Source organism: Copidosoma floridanum, unplaced genomic scaffold, assembly GCF_036245765.1.
Source record: "Copidosoma floridanum isolate Cflo_tuat_1 unplaced genomic scaffold, Cflo_Japanese_pri ptg000011l, whole genome shotgun sequence".
NCBI classification, from domain to species: Eukaryota; Metazoa; Arthropoda; class Insecta; order Hymenoptera; family Encyrtidae; genus Copidosoma; species Copidosoma floridanum.
In genome coordinates, this window is record NW_028321888.1 from 11,600,449 (window position 1) to 11,625,848 (window position 25,400).

General features: G+C 38.0%; 1 protein-coding gene across 1 annotated transcript in view; it reads left to right on the forward strand.

Annotated features, from left to right (window-relative positions):
• Positions 1 to 25,400, forward strand: part of LOC106641351 (bedraggled) — a 129,428-nt gene that overhangs the window by 30,660 nt on the left and 73,368 nt on the right. Inside the window, exons 3-4 of the mRNA XM_089590076.1 lie at positions 5,487 to 6,041; positions 9,842 to 10,309. Of these exons, the coding sequence (XP_089446202.1) occupies positions 5,487 to 6,041; positions 9,842 to 10,309 (1,023 nt within the window). The remainder of the gene's footprint in view (positions 1 to 5,486; positions 6,042 to 9,841; positions 10,310 to 25,400) is intronic.

Here is a 25,400-nt window from a genome sequence, read left to right on the forward strand (position 1 = left end):
CTCGTAGGAAAACTACTATTTCCGCCCTCGGGTGGTTTTGGGAGGCTGGTACTTCCTCGGGCGAAAAAGCAGTTTTCCGGAACTCGTTCGAAAAGTCTCCTTTACGAACCTCGTTACGTCTTTCGCCTTCGGCTCGGGCCGCAAACCTCTCGGTTCGCAAACAGAGACTTTTCAAACTCGTAGGGAAACTACCATTTCTTACCATGGGCCCAAAGTGCAACTGCTGCTTTGCGCCCTCGGGTCACACTTTGCGCCCTTGTAATCACTTTGGGCCCATGGGCAGAAAAGTTTTTTGCGCCCTCCGGGTCCAAAGTAATTTTCTGCCCTAGGGCCCAAAGTGATTTACTGGGCGCAAAGTATGCCTACGGGTGCAAAATTTCACTTTGCGCCCTCGGTAAGAAAAACATTATACGCGACTCGGGCACCAACATACAACAATCGCGCCCTTCGGGCGCTCATATTTGTACTTTGTGCCGTAGTGACGTAATATACCATTTTCTCGTCTTTCCACATCTAATTTCGTGTCTTTATTTAGGCCGAAAATGAAAAATATTCTGATATGCCATTTTTATGAACCAAACCAAGCCGAAAGCAAAATCTATCACCACCGGTATCTTCCAGATTTCAATAGCATTCATCCATCATTTTTATAAAATTTTGATACAGTTTTAAGTTATTATCTACTCATTACTACAGAATTCAGACACAATTGAAACCTACCAACCACCGACGAACAAGAAACCATTACAATATCTGCTTTCTCGTCCAACCTATTCGGTAACTCGAGTTAGCCTCCGAGTGCACTTACCATCCTTTTTTTTTTTCCCTTAACTCGTTCGTTTTCTGAATAACGAGGTACCCATATTCCACTCACATTCTCTTATTATGTACGACCAAACAATACCGACGCTAAACAAACGAGGAAGAGGAGAAAAAAAAGATAGGTACTAGCAAAGGGGGTTCACAGTCCAGTAAGCACTTCCTCGCTTTTTTCCCCCCGACTCTCATCTCCACCTCTTACATGTATCGCTAGAACGGAGACGGCACGTGCATCAATTACGAAATACCCTCACCGAGTCCAAAAAAACCGTACTTACGACCAACTGACCGGAAATGCGCGCGTGCACGTACATAAATATACAAACATACGAACAAGGCACCCCTCCCTCGTCTACGCTGTTTATGCGCCTGCACGTGCGTAAGCGTAAAAGAAAAAAAAAAAAAAAAAAAAAAAACAATGCGTGATCACAGAAGCGTGGCCTAATATACCTTCGAGTTTTTAGAAGTTCGAGCATGTAGGATCTAAAGTGCGCGTGGCTCTGAAGATCTAAAGATTTCCTGCATCAGTATAAGGATATGGCCACGTTGCTGACGCATCCCCCAGGAAGCTGTACTTTTTGCAACATAGTCGATTACACTAGCCCGCAGCTTCGGTAGCATATACGGCTATCTATATTTAAGGGAGTTCACTCGTACCTAACCTTTTTGACCCATAAGATATTGTAACCTGCTTGACTATGTATACATATATAACGCGACATACTAACGGTGGCTGTTGAAGGAGAATTATTTTATTCACTAATTTATTTCTCATTCCATAAGCCATGAATGAAGATGAAACTATAGTTACGTAATCACCAAGTTTTTAGCTATTTTCTAAAAAATTTACAATCAAATCTTGACGTCGATTATCCAGATATTGCAGGTTATGTATCAGAACAGTACTAATTCTCATAAGACTGCACGTTAAAAGTTCAATAATAAAATTATCAATAACTCACTTTATAAGCCATAAACTTGAAATTTGAATCGAAGGTTTTTCATAGCATACACTAAATAATTCATCTCTGTTCAAAGTATTATCAATATTTTGACGTTAATTCTCTTAGCGAGTGAACTCTCTTAAGGGCACTTTCTTCAACGTGAACTGACGTTCAAAGGCAGAGGATATCACTTCCTCTATTGAGAAGCTGTGTCATTATGCTTTAAGGACGTTCGGTAGTGTTAGCGGGGGGAAACATTTGCGCGGTGAGGGGAAACCAGCGATGAATGAAGATTTGGCAACGTCGTACGGGTCTTAAATGTGTGAGTGTTCATGTACACGCATCAGGTGTCTCTGCACACTCTACACTGTCTGCTCGTCTGCTGCGTGCTGCGTCGGTTACGACAGCGTTCGTGTATCAATGTTTTTGTGATAAAGCTGTAAGTATTTGTTACTGATTTATTATAAAAGTGTAGTGAAAATGAATAAATGAGTAATTAGAAAGACTTGTAACAATTGTATTTCTATTTGTAGATTTCATTCGTAAGAATGCCCAAAGCCTAAGATGAGTGATTCAAACTATGAGCATGTGATTTTGTAATGTGCAAAAAAATTGTATCTTAAGAAGAAATAATAAATTTGAAATTAAAAAAAAAAAAATAAATAGCGTGTTATTAACATTTATTGTTTTTTATGGGAAGGGGTGGGCGTTCTGTACATACACTCACGCACACACGTAAGCTTGTATTTTATGCGTGAATGCATAAATATCTACAATAATATTGAGATATTTACTGATCAACATCCTGGAACATTTTGAATTTCCCGCCACTTGCGACGTTGCCGTTGCGTTTCGGTCGAGCTTTTATTTAATTTTTTATTTATAAACGAATCAGACGATCGTCGCAAAACTTGGTATACATCAAATTAATAACATTATCTGTAACATATAAAAAAATTGGCCAAATTCACTGGCCCAATTTGCTTAAAACTGTGATTTAGTCAGTTCTCCCATAAGCGACAGTGTTAAAATGCCTTAACTTTGAAATTCAATATCTCGAAAACGAAACAGAGGAACCTCTTTAAATTTTGACTGGTTTATTGTAACAACAATAAAAACGTCTGGTCAAAATTTCAGAAAAATTCGTTGGAAAATTCAATCACTACCGAACGTCCTTAAAATACATGTGTACCAAAGGCTCGCGTGGCATTGTTTCCGCGACACGCGTTTACGCGTTTGCACGTGACGACAATGGCATTGCGTGTACACGTACCCGCTATTGAGCAAACGACACATGCGTTTACCGTCCCGGAACACAATATATTATATACGTTCAGAGCTAACACCATTTACATTTGTATTGTGTCATAAATATGAACGTCAAGTGATTGTTATTATCTCGTACTTAATGTCTTGTGAGTTGTGATTTGAAGTATCAATATACTGTTTTAGCACGTGTAAATATGTACGTGCAAGAATATCAAAATCGTATCTCCGGTTCTATGTTGACACATTTTTATCATTTCATTAATGATATATCGTATACCTTGTTAACTTAATCTGGCTCGCATTTTTAAAAACAAACAAAAAACTGAAATACTAGACTCCAATAAATTTTGTGACTAGAACATAGTAAAATTACAAACATATTCTTTGATTTACAGAAGTAAATTAAATTAGATTATATAAATACATTTATAATGTCGGAATAGATTATAGATATGCACTTATACAATCTTTAGAAAACGTTTGTCGGCTCAAAAACATTTACCTACAATATTGTCAATAGTAATATGGAGAACAATCAAAGTACAGGTATTTTATAAACTTATACAGTATTTGTAAACACAAATGAGCATGCGTCTTTACTTTTTATTAATTGTGCGTTTAGTATAGAGTCAGTATAGATTTTTTATTGTATTATTCTTTTTTTAATTTTTTAATCTTTGAAGCTATCTTTTTGATTTGTCTACTTATATTCTTAAACTGACAATGAAGACATTCTTATAAGTTCAGGGACTATTATATTCCACCATCTAATTTATCGTGACTTAGGACTTTGAGTTGTATTTAACTAGTTGTACTTGAGTTATCTTATGTATTGTTGGTAAAACTTTTACAACAAAAAAAAGATAAAGGTCACGCTCTATTTGGATCTCCATCGCGGGCTAAGCGGAATCTAAAAATCGATTTTTATGTACTTATACATCATTCCTTTATTATCAATTTTTTTATTTAGTTTTTTTCATTTATTAATAACAAATCTTTTTCACGAGTATAACTTTTCACCTTTATTAAAATTGTGTACAATTTAAAATTCGTCATGAAGTGTAAGTATGGCTATACTCTTAGACAGGTTTGAATGGCACACATTAGATGGATAATAGAAGATTTGCTAAATATCAAGCATTATTTATTAAGTGAACATTAGATTACCTAAAAAAAGTTTTTTGATAGAATTTTGTTTGTTATCAATAAGAATGTAATAGAATGATTCTGTATGATACGAAGATTTTAAAACCTAAAAAAAAAAATCCTAAGATTATGATAGGTTACTGTAATTGGCATATCCGTCGGTGGCTGTCTTACCTTGTACTCGTCTGTCTCTACTTAATTTTATAGATGATAAACTCTTACATAATAAGTCAAACGTATTACAGTACAGGTGAGTTATCGGATTTGACCCCATATTTTCAAAAAAACCTTTTATCTCCTTTTTTTACGGGATAATTATAAGAAAAATAGCAGAAATAGCGGAGTACATTTTTGGAAAGCAAATTTTCACGGAACGTATGTGAAAACACGTTAAAAAGGTCCGTAAAACAAGTTTTTTTTTACGAATAAACTAACTTGCCTGCATTATTATGGACTGTTCAGTTTAATAGTAAAAGAATAAATTAGTAGTGGGAAAAAATGTGCAAAAATTTTAAAGCTTACTTTTTCTTACGTATTAAAAAAATGTTTTATTACATCCATGATAGAGAAAAGCAGGGGTCTCCACTGGTATCATGAGCTGATAGTTCACAGAGACTTTCGCTTTTACCAATCATACAAATGATGTATAGTAGTTTTTGTATACCTGGTGGTGAGTGTCGCCAGGGCAAGCACCAGGCCTGAGGAACCTACAAAGCAGGACCCAAGGGACTCCTTGTAATTATCCTGGTTTGATTCGCGCTAGGTGCGAACTCTATTTTTTGTACTGAGGGTGCAGTAAACATCCAAAGGTTAAAAAAAACACGAAAAAGTAGGAAAAAATTATTTTTTACTTTCCAATACATAAATAACAGCGTACTAAAAAAAATTTTTTTTTTTATTTCTCAGTTGTTGTTTTGAATTAGACTTTTCCTTAATTGATAGAATAATACATTGTCTCTAGCTGTCACTAGTCGCCGAGCCAGGACTTAAGACTCGAAAAAATGTCGACGTTTTCAACCCCACATATTTTTTTTTTTTTTTTTTTTTGACAACACTTGTATTCCCGAACTCATTTCTCATCCACCCATGATAAATATACTTCAGAGCACAAATTATACTTGCAAACCAACACTAACTAGAATACAATATTGATAAGCTGATTAGAATAACATAGGATGATATTGTGTTTCGATGATTATTCCAAGTCCTTGGAAAAATTCAAACTCGTCCTATATCCAAGGACCCCTGAATCCTTCAATCCAACCGCCCGAAAAGCAGCAACCAATAACGATCTCCTCGAAATTCCAGGGCATCGTCCTCGGGATCGGTAACCAGTGGTGGCACGAGTCCTTCATCCTCGTCTCCCCCGTCTTCATCGTCATCCTCGTGCTCCGAAGTCGACTGGTCATGGGTGGAGGAGGTCGAGCCCACCGTCGACCAGCAACAACAACAGCCACCGATCGACGACTCGCCGAGCCCAATGCCCTGCAAGCGGCGGCGACGGCGCCTCGACCCCCCCACCCGCGCCGCCGGTGAAGGAGCCGCGATGACAGCAGCAGGAGCCGCGCTAACCGAGACGGGCGGACGCATGCGTGGCCCCGAGACTGCCGGCAGGGAGAGCCGTGCCAGTGTCGCGATGTCCGTCGCCGCGGCGGGAAAGTCGGACGCGCCTGTCGCCGACGTGGTGCACGCGCTTGATATTCATGTTGTACAGCAGCACCAGCAACACTTGGACGCATTGACGACGACCGGCAACGCTGAGGCTGCTCTACTGAGGAGTGCCTCCAACTTGGAGGGAGGACCCCAGCATAATGGGACCCTCGCTGATGTCGCCAGGGTGTCTGCACCTGCTCTCAACGAGGGGTACGTTCCTTGTGTATTTTTTTTTGTTGCTGATCATTTCTCTGTGCTTTGTTTGTTTTTATAATTCTTTATTAACTATTTTTTGTATTTGTACTTTTCGTTTGTGTACTTGTTGTGCATAGCGATTCTCGTACAGACGATGGTGTACTTTCGGGTGTGATGGTGTGTTCCTTTCACTAAAACCATGTAACAAGCTGCTATCATCATAGGTGCATATGTTGAACGATAACTGCAGGTAGTGTGATAGAAAGAAAAAGCGACCCAAGTATCTACCCTCGAATTACGCGTACTTCCCTGGTGTTTTCTACTGCCGTGTCTTGCCATAATCGACCGTTTCTACTTTTGACACGCATCAGACATACGCGCGACACATAAACATTTACACGCCGATAATTGACGATTTCATCTTGAATTCGCTTTCCATACTTGAATATAGCAAGTGCAGGTCTAGATTCGAAAATAATGCTTGTTTTTTGCAAAGCTTCGACTCTTCCTTTCCGCGTTATCGCTGTTTCTTTGTCCTGACGGATGTTTCGTGCGCTATGCTCGGTGACTTGTAAGTACCGGTCGAACATCACAGCTCGATATTTGTATCATCCCTTCATTCGTCCTTTGGACAATAGGCGCGGCTTTGAACAATGGCTGGGATTAGCATTCCGGTCGAATGAGGCTTGATGATGCGTAGCTCAAATTTATACCTCCACCGTACAGATTGTTCCCGTTGTAGAGGTGATCGTGAACACCATTTGTGCTTTAATATTGTTTCATTCTTCGTTAGACTTTCGCTTGGAACAATTAACCCGTATTGCGGTTAAACCAGACTTGTATTTGTTTATTTATTTATTGTTTTTTTTTTTTTTTTTTTACTATTCTCTCTAAAAAACAGTTTTGTTATGTGTGTGAAAAAACTTTATGTGAGTTTTCGAAGGGTTAGCAGGATTGGATAATCCGTTTTTTTTTTTTTTTTCTTGAGGTCACGTTGACAGAAAACTTTTTTTTTAATTATGCATTAAAAATTAATTTATACATCTTCATACAGCTTTAATTACTTGTTTGCGGTGATAAGTGTACAAATAATTTACTGTTTTTATACTTAAAATGATGTTTTAAAAAGATTCTGAAAATCTTTATTTTAAGTTTAAAAAACTTCTTATTTTTATTCATGATCAATTAAAATTCATGCGAAATGCTGATATCGAAATTTGGCCAAGTTTTCGGTGCAAACATTGAATAGTTATTGAATAATTATATAAATAAATAGTCCATATGTTTTTTGTAATGACGGCTGAACTTATTTAAACTTTTTAAGGCGTAAATAAACTAGAAATTCAACAAAAAATATACAAGAAGAAGTGAAACTGAGCCGGTTCGCAAACTATAAAATTATTTACCAATAAACTTATCCTAATCCAAAAATCAATTACTTTAAAAAAATGTAAATTATTTTCAAAATTAATATCCATACAATGATGTAGTCTTACAGCTCGGTAAAAAATATTTAAGTTTATATTTGGGCAGCTGAAATTTTACAGCTGACGTTAATTAATATTAATATTTTTTCTTCTAAATCGCAAAGTGTATAATCTTTTTTTATAAAATTAAAAATATACGTTTGTACCAATCTGTGCTTTAAAATTTATTCGTCAATAACTTGATCAGTCAATTTATGTTATGTATTCTACAAAAAATGATTGACAGTAGTTTCGCTTTTGAATGACACATCTTTCAATCTCACGTGTAGGGTTTATGTATTTCTAATGTTTATCTCAATTAAACAATTGACAAAAGTTATTGCATTGAACCATCTGAAAAAAAAAACTTTTTGTATGTATCAACGATTTCGTCTGAATTTTTTTTATTGACATAATTTTGACGCTTTATCTGAAAGTGACAACATGCTTCAATCATTTTCAATGTATTTTTGACAGTAATTGCCACACTTTTATATCATGCCTCTTTTGTATTTCGAGTATATATTATTACAGCTCTATAAATAAAATAAATCATACTTATTAAAAAAAAATACACTAACAAAAATCGGCAACTTAAGCACGAACTCATGAATGCAATGGAATAATGTAAAACAGCATTTAAACAAAAATTAAGTAAAAAACCGGTGCAAGTACGTGCTGTCAATATAAGCAAAATCATGGTAGTACTTTTATGAGGCAATCAAATAACTTAACGTGATTGAATTATCTACCGCTGTTAAACCCACCAGTTTTTCTCCATACTGACTATACAATGATACTTTTGTCCTAATATTTAAAGGGTTGTCACCGTAATAGTAGATCATCTAAAAAGTCAATCTTAGTAAAAAATATTCCACTTATGTGATTAGTCTCAAAAAATTGTGTGAACTGTTTTCTATGATAGTAAAGCGTATTGCAAATTAGCAAAAGTACCAAAAAACAACGATCCAGAATTAAATTGGTGCGATATCTTATTCGTGACCTTTTGAATTGCAATAGTTTGAAAAAACGGTGACGCTAGACTTTCCCAATTTTTAATATCACATGGTAATTGTGATTAGGAATGATATTTTTTTTTTTTTTAATCTTCCTAATTAATTTTCAACGATAGTATCACAAAAACCCGCGTAGAAGTCACCAACTTTGCGATGTCATTTCTCCGAAACTGTACCGTTAGTTCCTCTGAAATTCAAATTACCCACGTAAGTTCAGTGGCTACTCTGTAAATTACTAAATTGTAACGGCGCGGCGCCTAGATTTCAAGGTCGCTGAAGGTGAAATGATCTTTTCCTCCGTAAGCTCATTGAATCATTTATCATTTGTACAGTGGAGGCCGTTTAATTCGTTGAGCGGGAAGTATAAAATTGACCAATGAAAGAGCTTATGTGATCGAATTAGCCAATGGGAATTAAATGTTTGAATTTCCCGCTCAACGAATTAAACGGCCTCCACTGTACAAATGATGCGCCCAAGACACGTAAAAAATACTCGAAAGCACTGCTTTTGCTGGAAATGGCACCAGTGACATAGTAGTACTGAGTACCTAATCGTAAAGTCCAAGAAGTCATCGAATAAATAAATAGAAAAACTGTCTTTCTGAAGCCCAAACAATGTGCAAACTCTATCGAGTTACGAATTTATATAACAAAAAATAAAAAATCTTGTAAACGGAAAGTTGCATGTTCCGTCCACACCCGAGGAAGGTATTTTTCTCATTCCTGCTTAATTCTTAAAAAAGAAAATGATCGACTTTTCATTTCTATCTTGAAAATGTTTTTTATCTACATCGACATAGTGGGCTGAAAGCGTTTCGTTAAAAACGCCTGCACGGTACCCCCATCTAAAAATTTCAAGAAGAAAATTGCTTGCGAACCATCGAGTTATTTACGAGGGGCTCCGCACTCTTGAAGTAATTAAAAAAGATTTCACAAGTCATTTTAAGTCTTTCAAAGACTTCAGAAGTCTCCAGAAGACTTGAGACTTTTTACCGGGACTTCAAGGTTGTATGTATCTTAAAGTCATTAAAAAATACTTCATAAGTCATTCCAAGTCTTTCAAAGACTTCAGAGTTTTTACCGGGACTTCAAAAGTGCATGTAGCTGGAAGTCATTAAAAAAACTTTATAAGTCATTCCAAGTCTTTCAAAGACTTCAGACTTTTTACCGGGACTTCAAAAGTGCATGTAGCTGGAAGTCATTAAAAAAAAACTTTATAAGTCATTCCAAGTCTTTCAAAGACTTCGAAAGTCTCCAAAAGACTACGAAGTGCGCAGCCCTTTGGTCATTTATCGAACATCCAAAAAGTAAAAAATCTAAATCCTCGTTGTAGGAGTACCAGCGGCACTCTGCCATGGTTGCGGGCCTCGATGCGCCGCCTGCGCCAGTTGCGACTGCCCGACGGCTCCTCGGCGAGCGTCTCGGCGCCCAACTCCCTGCCGGACATCGCCCTCATCGCCCCGGAAATCCTGGCCGCGCAGACAAACGACACTACCGGTGGTCTCCTCAGGCCGTCGAGCGCGCCCGCGCCCACCCGGGGACGATCGGCGGCAAGTCCGGATTCGAGTGCCGTGAGTCCTCGGCGTGGGCGCAGGAGCGTCGCGTCGGGGTGTAGACAACAGCCGGCCGGAGCCGCCACGGGAGCTAGGATGACCGGAAACTTGGCCACGGACTCGGTGACAACGACTTGCGATAGCAGCTCCGGCACCACCATCACCGTCTCGAGCGGCGCCTCCAGTCCGCCTGGCAGTCCTCTGCGTCAGACCGGCGCCACCAACTCCTCCGCGTCCTCGCCCAGAAGGTACGTGCCCAAAGTTTATCATTGCGTGATTTTTCAAGCGTATATTAACGGGGTTGCGTAATGTGTTTTTTCGAAAGTATAAGACCCTATAGTCGTGACTTTTTTCGTTATTCCCTTCGTGCATGATATCGTTAACGCACTGTTATAGTTAGTAGAGTGGAATTTGAATTAGGAACTGAAACTACATTGTGAAAACAATGCGGTACAGAAGTATACTTACATACCAATAGCTTTCATAATTGACAGGCTCACAACTTCGTTAATTATTTTGATTGAAGTTATACCATATTATACCGTAATAGCGTAGTTATATAATACTCGTTAATTGACCATTTTGGGATGTTAAAAATGTTTTACTGGAAAAAAAAAATTTAGTTTACATAAAGAGTTTGGTGACTTTATCTCCGTATAGATTTACGAAAAGTATGATAGATCATATAAAAATAACATTCAAAAACGGCATGGCTAGATACGAAATTAAAATATGTTATTCGTTATGCATACATTAAAAAGTTTGTTTAACGATTCTTTAAATACCAATTATAACACTTATTTTTCATGCCATTCCCGTATACTTTACGTGATAAAATGTGTAACTTTGGATTCTTATATTTTTACAACGACACGGGCAGTGTACGTAAATTTTTAACCAATGATGCGTAACAGTGTCAGAAAGATACTCCAAATTTGGGACACTTCTGTAGAAGTTATAAACTAAATTTGAGCCAAATTAACTAAAAGTTACTTGAATTAGTCTAAGAAATTTTTTTACTCAAAAAGGGTCTAATTTTTGTATAGTTACATTTTCTTCTCTAGTAAAAATATAAGGGATTCACACAAAGCAGTCGTGTCTAAAAATGATTAACAAAAATTTCATCAAGTTACTTTAGGAGTCAGGAATGAATCTTAAGTCTTTGCGATACTCAAGTAAGTTATTTTCTAAATAAAAAAAGTTGTACAATTCCTACCAAACTTTATACATACATGTATGTATATTATAATAGGGACTCCATTAAATTTTTGTAGTCTCAGGCTAGGTATTAAGATTCATGGTGTCGATAAACTTACGATAACATATTCTTTTATGAAGTCATATCCTTCTACGTACGAAAAACAATTAACTTGATGCGCAATGCTGTTCAAAAACTATATGTATTTAGTAAGTTGACTTACAAAATAAACAGTATTGCCTGTCAAGTTAATGATTTTTTTTTTTTGTTTGTTCAATTCACGGCTTTTTGTAGCATCATCCCTTTTATCCTTCTACAAATCTTACCAAAAGGAATGGTAATAAGCTTTTAAGGACGTTACTTGTGTCTAGAAAAAAATATTCTAGAATTCCGAATTACGAATAGAAATGCTAACCCATAGGAATGTCACTCCCAAATGGAAACGGAGGAAGCGTGGTAGGATGTCACCGAGACGCCTTATTCTTAATCTTATCACTCGCCTATTTTATAGTTTCGTAGAATTCGGGTACCCCAACTGTTTATTTGGGCCATAGAAGTGCATAGAATATTTTAAAAGCCCCCCTTCCGCCTTAACTATATCCCCATTCAAATAAGATGCTTACAACCGAAAAGATGTGCCTGATGATATTTGTTCACGTGGAGGTTCCTGCTTGCAAGTGTATATCTCATGAATTTTTAGATCTTATTTGTACCTTGTGCTGACTTTTCACCGACAAGGGTATAACACTTTTTGAATACAAGTTTTAAGCAACGCGTTAAAGTAAACTTATTTAAAAAACAGTTTGCTAACAAAAATTACACTGATAAAAATTATTAAATAATAAACATTTATACATCATGAAGCAATAAAAACTATGGTATTCTTATGTTTTCTAAAGATTTTTTATGAAAAATATAGGTTATCTAAAAACTATTGTTTTCCACTTATTGTACTGTAAATTAAAGTGTACTTCAAAAGAAAATTTTCAAATATTTGATTTTCGTCACAGATTTTTGATATTTTCATCCGTTCGGACTTGAATAGTTGTGTTTTGTTTTGATTAATGGTAAACGACCAAGATTCCCACACACATGATAACTTATCATTTTCAACTACACATTGTTGATCAGACTCGAACTGCAACAGCAATGAGACAATAGTACCTCCAAAAGAAATGAAAATATTGCTAAAACTGAAAAAACATAAGATATGGGTGTCATTGATGATAAGTATAGAATATAATAAAGGCTATACATCCTATGACATATATGGATAGTAAGACAGATGTGTTTATGTTATAATAAATTCTCATACACATCAGCTTACCTCCGTCTCTTATTCAATTCTTTCTATAATATCAAAATACTGCAATGGCGTGTTTTCATGCGCACTTTTGTTTCGATTTTTTCGCCGTGGGCATCTGCTTCTTCTTTCCTGCAGTCATCCTTGACGTTATCTCTTTTGTTTTGCAAAAACCTTCTTCCGCCAATATAATGTTTGTTTGAGTTGAAAGCCAATAGGATCACAGTCAAATCTGTAAAAATGCAAATGTTTATCATTAAAAGTAAAAAATCAATCCTACAAATAATATGTAATACCTTCAATTTTTCCGACGGCGATGTACAGTTTGTCTTTTTGTTGTCATCCTGTTTGTACACACGATTGGAGTAAACACTAATTCAATATTACCTTGAGAACGCGTCGATCATCGAGCAGCAATTATTTTTCCGCGCCGAAGTTTATTCCCGCGTACAAGACCATGCTTTGGTTTTTTTTCCCTCCGAAAAACCAATCGCGCGTCACAAATTTCTTTCCGTGCTTTTGCCACACCAACCTTCGTATATATACGAAGGAAAGAGCTGGGTACCCGGACTTTCGTCCTTTTTTCTGTGCACTTCTTTTTGTTGCCACATCCAGCGGAAGCCGGCCGACCGTGGCGCCCAGGTATAATCACCCTGTCCGGTATTACACGGTCGATTCATCGAGCTCTCCCGCTCGTCCTTGCGCCGAGCTCTCTTGTTTGCTGCCGCGTTCTTCCATTCCTTCTCTACAGACCACTGCGATCAACCGCCTTGGACGTATTCCCTTGTGTATATTTTTCCATTTTTCGAGGTAAAGGATCGTCGAGTCACTACGCCAAACACCAGAAGGATCGAAGGGCTAATCGTTATTGAATTAACGCCACAAAGAAGTGGTAAGTATAATCGTACGTAGCCTCGTTCGTCAATTTTCACGTACCGTTCTCCTTTCCAACTTCGGACAGTTTTCCTATTGGGCGAAACTTGCGCGTCATCAAGAAACCCAAACATCATCCACGTCCGATGCAGTGTACATTCTTTGTAAACGCGTAATAATTTGTGATATGGCGTACACTTACGTCCACACATATATACAGCGCTTTCATTCCCCCTGCTGTACTGTGCTTTCGAGAAGTTTTGCCGTCGACGCCGAAGCGTTGCATACGTCTTGTTTATTTACAAAGCAACTTGTATACTAACACAAAAAACTAAAGGTGTTACCCACACATAACCCTTGAAAATTAATTTTTGATGAAAATTGCAGAGCGTTTTCTTATAATTTTATAAGTTCGGATCCACTTTAGTTTCTTAAATCGAAGTGACGCTGGTGTGAAATCATAAAAGACGGAATTAGTTAAAAAAAACTTACGTTTTTACCGATTTTACATTGAAAAACTTTCACAGTGACATCGCCTAAATGTCGACGGCTTTGACGAAAAAAAATTTATGGGAAATCTCAGCCAAAACTTTCGGCGAAAAATATCAACGCGGTATGCGTTCTGAAAAATGCTATGAACTCTTTGCGAGCAAGACTAGCAATACTTAGGTAGTACTCTCCCGATGAAAACACTCAACTGGACTCCAACGAGAAATATGAATCCTAGCGATAGCTAGCCGATGAAGACTAATTTCAATTCAATGATGAATAATTGAAGCAGCAAATTTTTTATCCTTTGAAATATTGCAAGGACTTGGTTGGTACTAAAGCTTCTTGTTAGAAAACCAGAACTATTGTTAGTCTTATAATCTTATCTTAAAAAGGAGAATAATTTTGAATTAAGTCTATTGTTTGTTACATGATTGGCTCAAGCTGAGATCACGTGGTTTTGATTTAAATTACATTCGTTGGTTGTAACAATAAACAATTTGTAAATCATTACTACAATTATTCTATGTTTTTACAAAATATTATTAAAATTACAATGTCATTGAACTATTTTTTGTTTAGACAGACAGTACAGTATAAAATATATAAATGATGGTAGTAACACACTATATTATGTACAGGTTATGTACGTTACACCGTATTTTTTTTAAATAAGATAAAATTAGACGTACTACTACTACGAAGTGGAAAAAATTTAATGATCGAACAGTCAATACTATTTGTGGATTAGAGCACACTGAGAGAAAATAAGTGAAAATTACTGTGCTAGAATAGTAACCTAGTGTCACTCCGCCATTTAGAGACTTTTTACTGTTTATACAATATAAATTACTGTCCTGAATTGTAAAAATTAAGTTGGCCAAAGTATAAAGTCCCTAGATGGCGGAGTGGCACTATATTACTATTCTAGCACAGTAATTTTTATGATTTTTATACTACTCACCAAATTAAGTATCATTCAAGCTAAAAATAGCTTCAATGAGGTTCTAGCGTTGGTTAAAGTAGTTGTTTCCCAATATATTGGTCAATCGTATATATAGATATACAATACTAAGGTTATGTTCATATATTATCATCCCGTATTTAAAATATCAGAGAGGAATGTGAATGCCTTTGCGTACACTTATACGTACATAAACATACACATCTATCTACTTGTACTCATGTGACAATGTGACGTTGCCCCATACGCGATACTTGGTTATCTTCCAAAGTCAAACGAAGAGCACTTTTTTGATTACTATTACTTTAAAACTATGTGGTGAAAAATTCTCAAAAAAATGTATGTTTCTTTACTGTCTAAAAGTGGTTTTCAGTAGTTTTTTAATTATTTATAGATATGCGGTAAGTTACACTTTTTAAAATAATGGGGCTATGTAGTGTTTGCACCATTACTCAAACGTTGAAGGAGTGATTTTTTTGACGAGGATATTTCAATAACGACGTGGTAAATCGGTCTCAAATTTTTACACATATTTCTCGACGCTTATATTAGTTTTGTTGAAAATTTCGTACTTTTTAGATATTTTTTGTTTAGGAAGCAACTACTTTAAAGAGTAATAAATTGAACTAGGCTTCATTGGGTGTGTCGCCAGGATTCATATTTTCTTTTAGAGTCCAGTGGAGTGCTGATAGTTCTCTTCATAAGTATATCGATTGTTGTTAGTCTAGTTCAAAGGATAGTGACTGTTCGTAGTATTCGACAGAACGCAGTAAGGGGTAATACATTTTCCCAAATTTTATCAAGAATCTCGTAAGGCCAGTACTTCTTTTCAACGAAGCCGTCAACGTGACAGTGGGCCAACTAGTAATATTAAAATCACCCAAGCACTTGTGTCGGTTAGAATGCGTGTTCAAATTACCAACTAGCGTTTATCTTATCAAGTACAAAATAACGAAAATTCCCAGAGTTTCAAGCTCTGTGATTCACCGTAAGGCAGGTAAATCTTCTTCGACCCTAACGTCATGATCTTCGAGAGCCACGATGAAACTGGAAAATGTCAATGAACTGGGTGGAGGGAGTAATATTCCTCCAGCTAATATGTCGTTCGAGATGATGTCGATTCGAAGGATTCCGACAACGCCTTCTACTGGCTACCGTTCCCAGCTGATAAGAGTCCACTCGCAACTTTAAAAGCACAGCAATTGTATACCCCAACCAAGATGGCTATCGTCATATTTTTCAAACACCCGATCTTTTCGAAAGCATGTGAACGCGTTGGGTGTACACCTTACGCTTTTGAAATAAAACTCCTCATGCGACGATGAAAATCACTCGGCATATATGTAGCTGTACGGTCTCCGGCCAACCGCGTCAACCCTAGAAAAAAATCGAAGTCTCGCGTTTCCATCTAACTCTCTGCTCGCGTATACGTTGGCACGAGCAGGTATACCGCGTAACACACGCGCACGCGCTCGATATCGCGTGCTCATTGTATAATGAACGAGCATGTGGCGCACTATCGTACGAACCAGAAAAACGGAGGAGCCGCTAGGGGCGAGAGTTGCGGACGATAGGGAAGAAGGGAATGAAAAACGAGTTTACTGTCAACGTACGACCGGCCATGCAAGTGTTCTCTCGTCGCGCTTGAGGACTTTTGCAGAAAAAAAAAACCTGTGAGTTGTCCTACGTGACCTTTAGTTCATACCGGCATTCAGATCATCAGCCGGCCCGTTCCTTTTGATAATCTTTCTCTTGTTCTTCTTAGTGGCTTCCGAGGTGGTCACTTGTATTGCTTGAATCAATAGAGGGCTACTTTCTTTCATCTATTCCATAGAGTTATGAGATTTTAAAAACCTAAGAATTTTTCTCTGCACAGGCAAAGGTCTAACTTCTGAACTAACATTCTTGATACCAATAATTCTGTGAACGTGCACGTGTTTGTCTCATTAAAGTTTGTCACGTCAGGTTCGACGTGTATTCGTTCATACGTCTCCTGAGCATAATATCTACCTGGATAATAAACCAAAAAGCTCACACTGTTTTCAGCTAAAGGGTACAATGGCTCAAACATTATCAGGAACCCCTACAGACATAGACTTGAATCCATCAGAGGAAAGCCCTGAATAATTTTCTAAAATTTTTACACCCAACAGTAATAGAACCCCTAATTATTTTGGCACTGATATATGAGTACATCATTTTGGCTTAAATATCGTTTCTTTCTTCTTTTCGAGAGTGGGTATCGAAATGTTTAGCTTGCAACACTGTCGTCAACCTGAAAACCGTGGAAACCTTAAAATGATTTGCTTGTCTTTGTTAATTTTTACGGAAATACCGAACGTGTTGGAATTACTTTAACGAAGACCATCTACAACAATTATATCCGATAATCCAGTGACTATAAGTAATTAGTTGTACCCTCCATGGTTACCTTTACAGGGATCATAATGTTGTCAATCTTAGTGAGGCTATTGTAAAAATGCATCACTTAATGAAACCGTTGCTAATATATTTTGACCAAGCATTGATAGCCGTTACTGTTCTTTGATCAGACTTCAAGTAAGTTGGCTAGTCCATTGTTACAAAGAATGTTATAATCCATCGATTTAAAAAAATTAAAACTGACATTAACTTCTCTATAGTAAATACAAATCATTGTGGTTCTCCATCTTGAACGTGTTATTACGTAGGAATATTATCTGATCGAATCTCTACACTTTAATGAATTGGACATGGATTTCCTTTGGGGAGAGAAAGTTTAAACTCCCTTCAGAAAATCAGGATTATAGGTTCATACCTCACAAAAAAGACATGTTTTCAAGTTGGTTCCTACAGCAGCTAGGCTGGTACCTAAAGTTGTTTTAGAGAATCATGTATTTAGACCGAATTAACTAGCTTTGTTGGCTGGTCGTTTATAATCTCCTAGGAGCAAGATCATCTTGAGGCGTCTGCAACGTGTCTCCACAACGATTTTGTTACCAAGAAACGACCAGACCACTGAGCTAGTAAATTCAATCCCAGAGTAGGAACTCCCGGTGCGCATAAAACAAAGGTAGCCTCGCAACCACTGGGGCAACTTAGCTATACTTGTATCTCTTCCAATGAACTGTGATCTCGTTTCTGTGCATGAGCAAGGCATCGTGCATACATATGCACGTAGATCGAGAGTGAGAAAGAAGGGAAAGGAAGGTAGCTGCCACCTTGATCGATCAGCTGAAGCCAAAAACCCACTATACTCGTAAGGTGGCCCCCTTTTTATCGCGGGACCTTATTAGTTGACGCGTGCTAATCCCTGACCCCCCTCTCTCTCTCTCTCTCTCTCTCTCTTTCGCTCTCGTACCGCGTTGAGCACTGCATACGGCTCGTGACGAGAAAGCAATCCACTCCTAAGGAAGAGGTTTTATCGAGATGCTCCTGATAATTGGGCGCCGTTAGCGCTCGCGGGACGACGAGGCGCGGACTGCCGTGCGAAAAGCCCAAGTTGCCACGGGGTCACGGACGGGGTGCGGGAATAAGTGCTCTCTGCGCTGAAACGTTGGATCGTGCCGTGGCGAAAATACAGAATGAATCTTTTTTCCTCTTTCTTTCTTTCCTCCTTTTTATTTAACAAAGTACAAAAAACTCACAAAGAGTCCAACAACTCTATGAGGGTACGTCATTGCTCTCTCTCTTTTTTCTTCGTCATTGTTGGTTACTGGCACGTGTTTGCGTTTTGTGGCCAGTGAAAATTTGACGTCGGGCTTTGTTTCGTAACCAAATCAGCCTCTCTCCGAATCCCCATTCTCATCACTTCCTTGTCGTTTGCCAGAAATTGTCCAAGACATTAAGAGTAACATTCCCTTCCATCCCATAGAACTAATGAAACGCCTCGTGAACCTCGTCTCCTCTGTTGGTACTTGGGGCTCTGGAATTCACGTTAGCCAAATCAATTCCGGACACGAAGTAATTCTAATCGGGCCATGATACTCCAACGATTGAAAATGTACTGGTATGATCCGAAAATTACGATGAAATCCACAGTATACCACGAGAAAAGAAGGCAGTATTCGTATCGCTGTGGAGCACGTTTCCTCGTTTCTCCTCGGCGCGCTCGGCTGCCGGCTCATAACGGTATATGCACTTGTCGGATATACTCATCCACGAGAGTCGCGAGCGAGTGGCATACGCCTTCGCGGTCATCTCTCTTTAAGAGGTGGTGGCCGACGCTAGTGCACACAAGTGTGCACTGCACTCCCTACTCTCCATCTGCTGTACCTACAGTGCACATTGTGTATATGCACACACAGGACGAATGTAGGACGAGTCACCGGATGATGAGAAGGAACGAGTTGTTGGTGATGGTGATGCCCGTGTGTGCGGACCGGCTCCTTTAAGATTCCATTGTTGTTTGTGTTACTATGCGTGGGACGTTACTCATTGACTGCGTGGAGGATTCGTGAGGATTTTAAGTCGCTCCTTGGTTTCTACCTCGTGTAATATACATATACGAATTTTGGAGCTGTTGAATTCCATTCGTACACGAGCGACATTCTTGGTGGCGATTCGAGACTGAAAAATATGATCGTCGATAGAGTTGGGAGCAGTGCTTTATCGTAATTTAACGACTGATGTTTTTTTGGTTCCATCCTTGATTTTAAGGAGTTGTAAAATTGATTTCTACTGTAATGCTGTTAATTTCGATAAATAGATACAAATGTGAAGAATGTCTTTAAGATTTTTCTAACGTCACGGTTAGATATTGGAATTTGAAAAGATGTATAAAACAAATTTTGCATAAAAATTATTAATTTTGTACTTCAAAGAGAACTTTTTTTCCTAAAGTATTTAGTAAACAGCTTCATTTTACGGACAACGCTTATACAAAAATAGAGAAATGACATCTTAAGACAAAGTTTTATGTCATGCTATTGTAAGGCAATAAACCTTTGAAAATTTAAAAGTTCTTAAGTCATGGTCACGTGATACCGACTTGAAAGGTAGCTTGATTTACACGCTCAGAAAATATATTTCTTCACCCACTCGTTAATAATTGATAGTACAATACTTAGTATACGTGCATTTAAGAGATCACGATAGTGATTGAAAGTATTGGTTATCCTAATTCTACTGGACACCAATCTGCTGTTATAATATTGTATTGTATTATAATGTATTATATTGTATTGTATTGTATTGTATTAAGATTCCAACGTATACCCATTGCAGGGTTTTTACGTGTCCTATGGCCCCTAATCTCTACCTTCCTTGTTCTTTTTTCCGTAATTATACCAACCCCTATTTCCTCAAGTATGCGAGTCTTTCGTACGGGCCCCTTGCAAAATTCCCCTCAGACGACTCGGTCATCCATCCCACTGGGTATTATTTACAGGGTGCAGTGATTGTCTCAAGCATACCCCAGTTATTATCAAGTTTAATGGAAAGATATTTTCCAATAAACCATCTAACTCGCTGTATCAAACTTTTTATAACCAACAGTGACTTCTCCGATGAGCTGGCCATGTGTTGGCTTTCCTTCGAAAAGGAAGCCTCTGGACGTCCAGACATCGCCAGAAAAATTGGCTATTTTTTCTAAAATTTGGATAAGTGGTGTTTTGGCATCCTGGGTTATCATCCAGCCGAAAAAGACCGAAAAAAATCTCGATAAATTTTGGCGGGATTTGAACCCACGATCCCCCTCGAGTATCTGCGACTAGGAGGTTGGTACACTAACCACTAAGCCATCGAAATTTGCTGTTATAATATTTTATTCATATTTAATGAAAAAGAAGATAACAATTTTTCATCAAAACAAACAACTAACATTATTATACAATAATTGTGAAGATAGCGGGTACGGGTGTTATTTGAAAACAATAACCCCACGATGAGAGGAAATATGTGTACGGGTATTCATACAAACGCTGTGACTGCGACCAGAGCAGACAATGGCTGTTTAGAAATGTACGCAGCTCCTAACAAGCGGAATATGCAATACACGTATTGCATGCAACACATTCGCGCGTATTTGTGCAACGCTTGACACAAATTTTACGCTCTACTGCTTCAGGTGCTTGCTCTTTTACCGCGAAATTCCCGATCCTTCCTCTCGACAATCTATTGATCTCGCGACAAGCTTTTCCTCCACTCGAGCATCGATTTTCCGACCAAATTCACGCCCTTGCTCGTGGATTTCTCCTTAGCACGACATTCCTCTCACGCTAGCGGTGCCAGCTGTTTTTCTCTTGACGAGGATTTTCTTTCATCCCTCGGCGTAAGAAGCACTTTCTCCTCCTTTTCCTCGTTTCTAACGCTGTCGAAGCGCTCGGATATACGCGAGAAAAGTTCATGGTCTCGTTACTCTGGGCTGTGAGTCGTGTATGGCAAGCTCCGTGCGCGCGATTGCACATGGCTTTGCTAGGTGCATGCTAAGAAAGAGTAGCAAAACAAGCTATTAGCGTCGTTTTCAAAGGATTTTCTCACCGAGCGTTTGTAACTAGAACTTGGTGCACGTAATGCATCTTCATGATCGTGCAAAATTCGTACTTGGGAAGAATCGACTAAACGGAAATTTTTTCTTTTCCTAGTGTTTAGAAAAAATCTCATTTTGAGTGCAGCTAGATGAAAGATGGCTCATTAAAATGCACTATTGCATTTCATGCTGTGTCCAAGTATCTTTCACACACCGTTGCGATTACCTCTTTTTTCGTACCTTCCCCTCGCTTCCCATTTGAGCCGTACACGAAATTGGAATAGTAAAGCTTGAAACGTAGAATTTTGTCGTGTGCTGGGATAAGAAAATATCGATTACACCAAAAATTGTGTTTTTAGTAATTCAAACAAAGACAATTTTTACTGTTTCAACAAAAGAAAAACAAGGGAAGTTTCAAGTTGAAATGTTTGGCCGATCGCCGAGAATTTCGCTGTTATTGCAAGCAGTATTGATTGTTAGCCCCGTGTGTGTGTATGTGTGATTTGTTGTTACTTTTTCTTATCAGCGCAAAAGTAACATTTATTTTAGTCGAAACTCGGTGATGTTTAAAAAAAATATTTTTCTAGCGTCTCATGCTCGCTTATACTGATCGTATATTTGGATACACCAACTGTTAACACACGTACATATATGTTAATATTTTTTGTCGGCTTTTTTGTATCGGTACCTGATGTACACTGTTTTCAGTAGACTAAACAGGAGCCATTGAACATATATTTATCGAGCTTTTTCCGAAAGCCTTTGGCTGTAACATACAATATTCGTAAATCCTTTTTGTCGCTGCCAACTAAATGTTATCTTCAAAAGCTGCTCTTTTTCTCTTCAGCTACTTAACCTACCGGGTTTAAAAAAAATAAATAAAAAAAAAAAACATTAAAGACGAGAAGCTCTCGGTAATATGCGTGTGTTTTTTCAATGCGTTTTTTTGGCAAGACACGGATTCTTCATTTGTTTTATTTGGATCTCGAAGGAAAATAGAGCTGAATCAGGGAAACAATGATACCTTGAAAAAACAAATGGATTGGAAATAAAAATCGAGATGTGGACACGTATTTTTTGTACAATAAAATTTAATTGGAAGCAAATAAAACTTTTTTACGCTTCCGTAGCGAGAGTGGATTGTTCTATTTTAGCAAAATACTGACAAAAAAAAGCACAAAAGTCAATAAATATACCGAAATAAAAAAACAAACACGAAATTCTCCGTCTATTTTCCACTTGCCTCGTTATTATTTTCACTCTAGCCGATACCAATTTCGCGTGTCCAAGAACACTTTCCCTGAAACAGGCCAGAAATACATACATACATTTTTCCAGGACAGGCAGTATCTACGTGGAATAAAAAAAGGGCCAATACGTAGAGTCAGTTATATATAGCACAGGAGGGCACTTGAAAACAGTATTTTCAAGGCTGTGGGTGGAATACGCGCGTCATTTGCCGCTGTTGTCGAATGTGAATACTCGGCAAGTCCAATTACACGTGTACGAGTGAAAAGGCTGCGAAAGCAAACGAGCATACAAGTACCTGGTGCTGTAGGCAACAGCTGTCTGTGATATATGTACTAGTGGGGCTCCGCCCTCACACGCCATCCAAACATGACAAGTAAATACGCAAGGTGATGTATCGGTTCTGAATTGTAGTAAAAAAAAGTGTAGTGAGCTCTACTTGTAGAGGGAAGTGGAAGGAAAATCATAAAATTTTTTGAACGCATTTCTTCATGACGTATTAGTCTATATGAAAAAAATTTTTTTGTTCAGTTAATATTTATGAATTTCACGTTGATATTGATTTTAATTGAGCTAACTTTCTAAATTGACAAATAAAGAACCGTTTTCTCTAAATTTGGAAATTTTTCTTGAAGTTTGGGCATTCAATGCATCTTTCTTCAAAAATAGCAGTTTTCGCGCTACTAATGAGGTACTTTCACAAATGAAGCACAGGGCAGAAAGTTTTATTAGCTTGAAATTGTTAAATACTATTTTTGACACTCCGTGTGTGAAATTTTCCCACTCATATCGAAAAAAATAATTACTTTACGTACGGGTAGGCAATTTGTGCACTTATTCATCGTCATGCACGTATGATGTTAAATGCGAAAAAAGGCGAAAAAAATTGTAAATTTGATAATATTGGCATGACTCAAGATCCAAAAGTTCCGTTACGGGTTTATTCAAGACTTTTTTTGAGACCTAAAAAAGTTATCTTCTTTCTTCAAAAAGTATTAAAAAATCGTCATAACTTTGTGATTGCAATAAGTTTAAATTTTGCTCGTTATTGTCATCGAAAAAATTTAACATTATTTTGTATAACCGTTCGAAAACTAATCAAGATGATAACAGTGACCACTGACTATCGTCGTGGAACTCAGCTTTTTCCGCCACCCACAACAGGTACCTCATCCATGTACCTACGGCCTGAAACGCAGCTCTCGCATCTTGGCCGACCCTATTATACGTTAGCCGCACGATATTGTCCCGGCACATAACGGTACACCCATATGCCCGCTTGTACACACAACGCAAACCACAAACAACAACCAACGTCCACACCATGCACAAGAAAGAAAAAAAAAAATTCGTCAAACGCGAGAACATTGGTTATTTATTTCTCCTTTTTTCGTTGGGCTTTCTCAGCTGCATTTCCGGCAAACCCCCCTTACAAACATCACCTCCGTCGACTGCCGGCATCTTTCGAACAATAACGCAATTATCCCGACCCGCCCACGCGCCAACCAACAGACGCTCGAGCTTGACTAGCGCGCATCACCTTCCTTTTACCAATATACTTGCACGTAGGTGTACACGATAAACTTATCCTCACTAGGCGCCCGGACGAAGATAATAAACAGCTCCGATGTCGCTCGTTGAGCATTTTTGTCGCCCGGTGGATAAAGGAGATTTTTTCAGGGGGCGTCGGGAAGTAGGTTTGGGTAAAAACCTGACCTTAATGGCCATTTTGGTGCATTACTACATCATGACAAAGTTTTTGGATGGACCCTGATTCGGATGATGCCCTGCATGTACGTCGCGCAGAGCTGGTGCAGCTTTCAAGTTATTCGTGTGTACTCGCGCGTGTGTGGCGTTGTATTCGCTTCTGACACGTGTATTTTTCTTAAACGCACTCGATTCGAACTGACGAGTGTTTCATTGCGAGTCGCATGAGTGAAAAATAATGAATAATTAACAACTGTATGGTTTTTAACGAGTGAAAACTTACTAGCAGCCGTGAGTTTTTACTTATCAAAATTCACATTTTCAAATTCGTTTAATCTTTCAACAGAGTTGTTGCGTGTTACTTGCCAGAGATAATTTGCTCGATCTGTAAGTGAGTGAGCTAAAAGAAAATTTTTTCTTTTGAAAAATCCCTGTCGCTTTTAACAAGAAAGGATTTGTATACATTTTCTGTTTAAATATTTTTTGACGATGAAAAAAATCGCGCAACCAAACGAAAAAGCATCACGGCACAACCCAATTCATCACCAAAACACACACATGTGTGCACTCCTGCACTCCTGAACGTACTTGGTGTTGCGTCCTTGAGTTTATTCCTGGTCCCTAATTTACATGTGATAGCATCTAATGTTGATTTGCATAAGACACACGTGCAGTACGGTATATCGTTAGCTTTCGATTCGTAAATTTCAGTGTACTCGCGTCTGTGTGCACGAAAGTGCTTTCCAAAAATTTCCATTAAAAACATAACACGCCAATTGAATAAGTAGGTACGACGTCAGCGGCGAAAGTGAAAAATCATCGCGCAAAACCGTGAAGATACTTATTATCGGAGCGATGCTAACGCAATGTACTTTCTTTACGTTTAAAAACTGACTTTTAAATAAAGTGTAATTTTTCCCATCCGCTTCTCCTTTGCGTGAATCAGGGGTAAAATTGGAAAATCGAATCCAAATCGCTCTTCGTCAACCGAAAATTTGGAAAATTGCAGCGCGTGCGCTGTTAGAAACTTACTAGTGCACACTTTAACAGAATTGATTTTCTTTTACAATTTCTCGTTCTGGAGGTCGTGAAGGTCGAAAAGGAAAAAA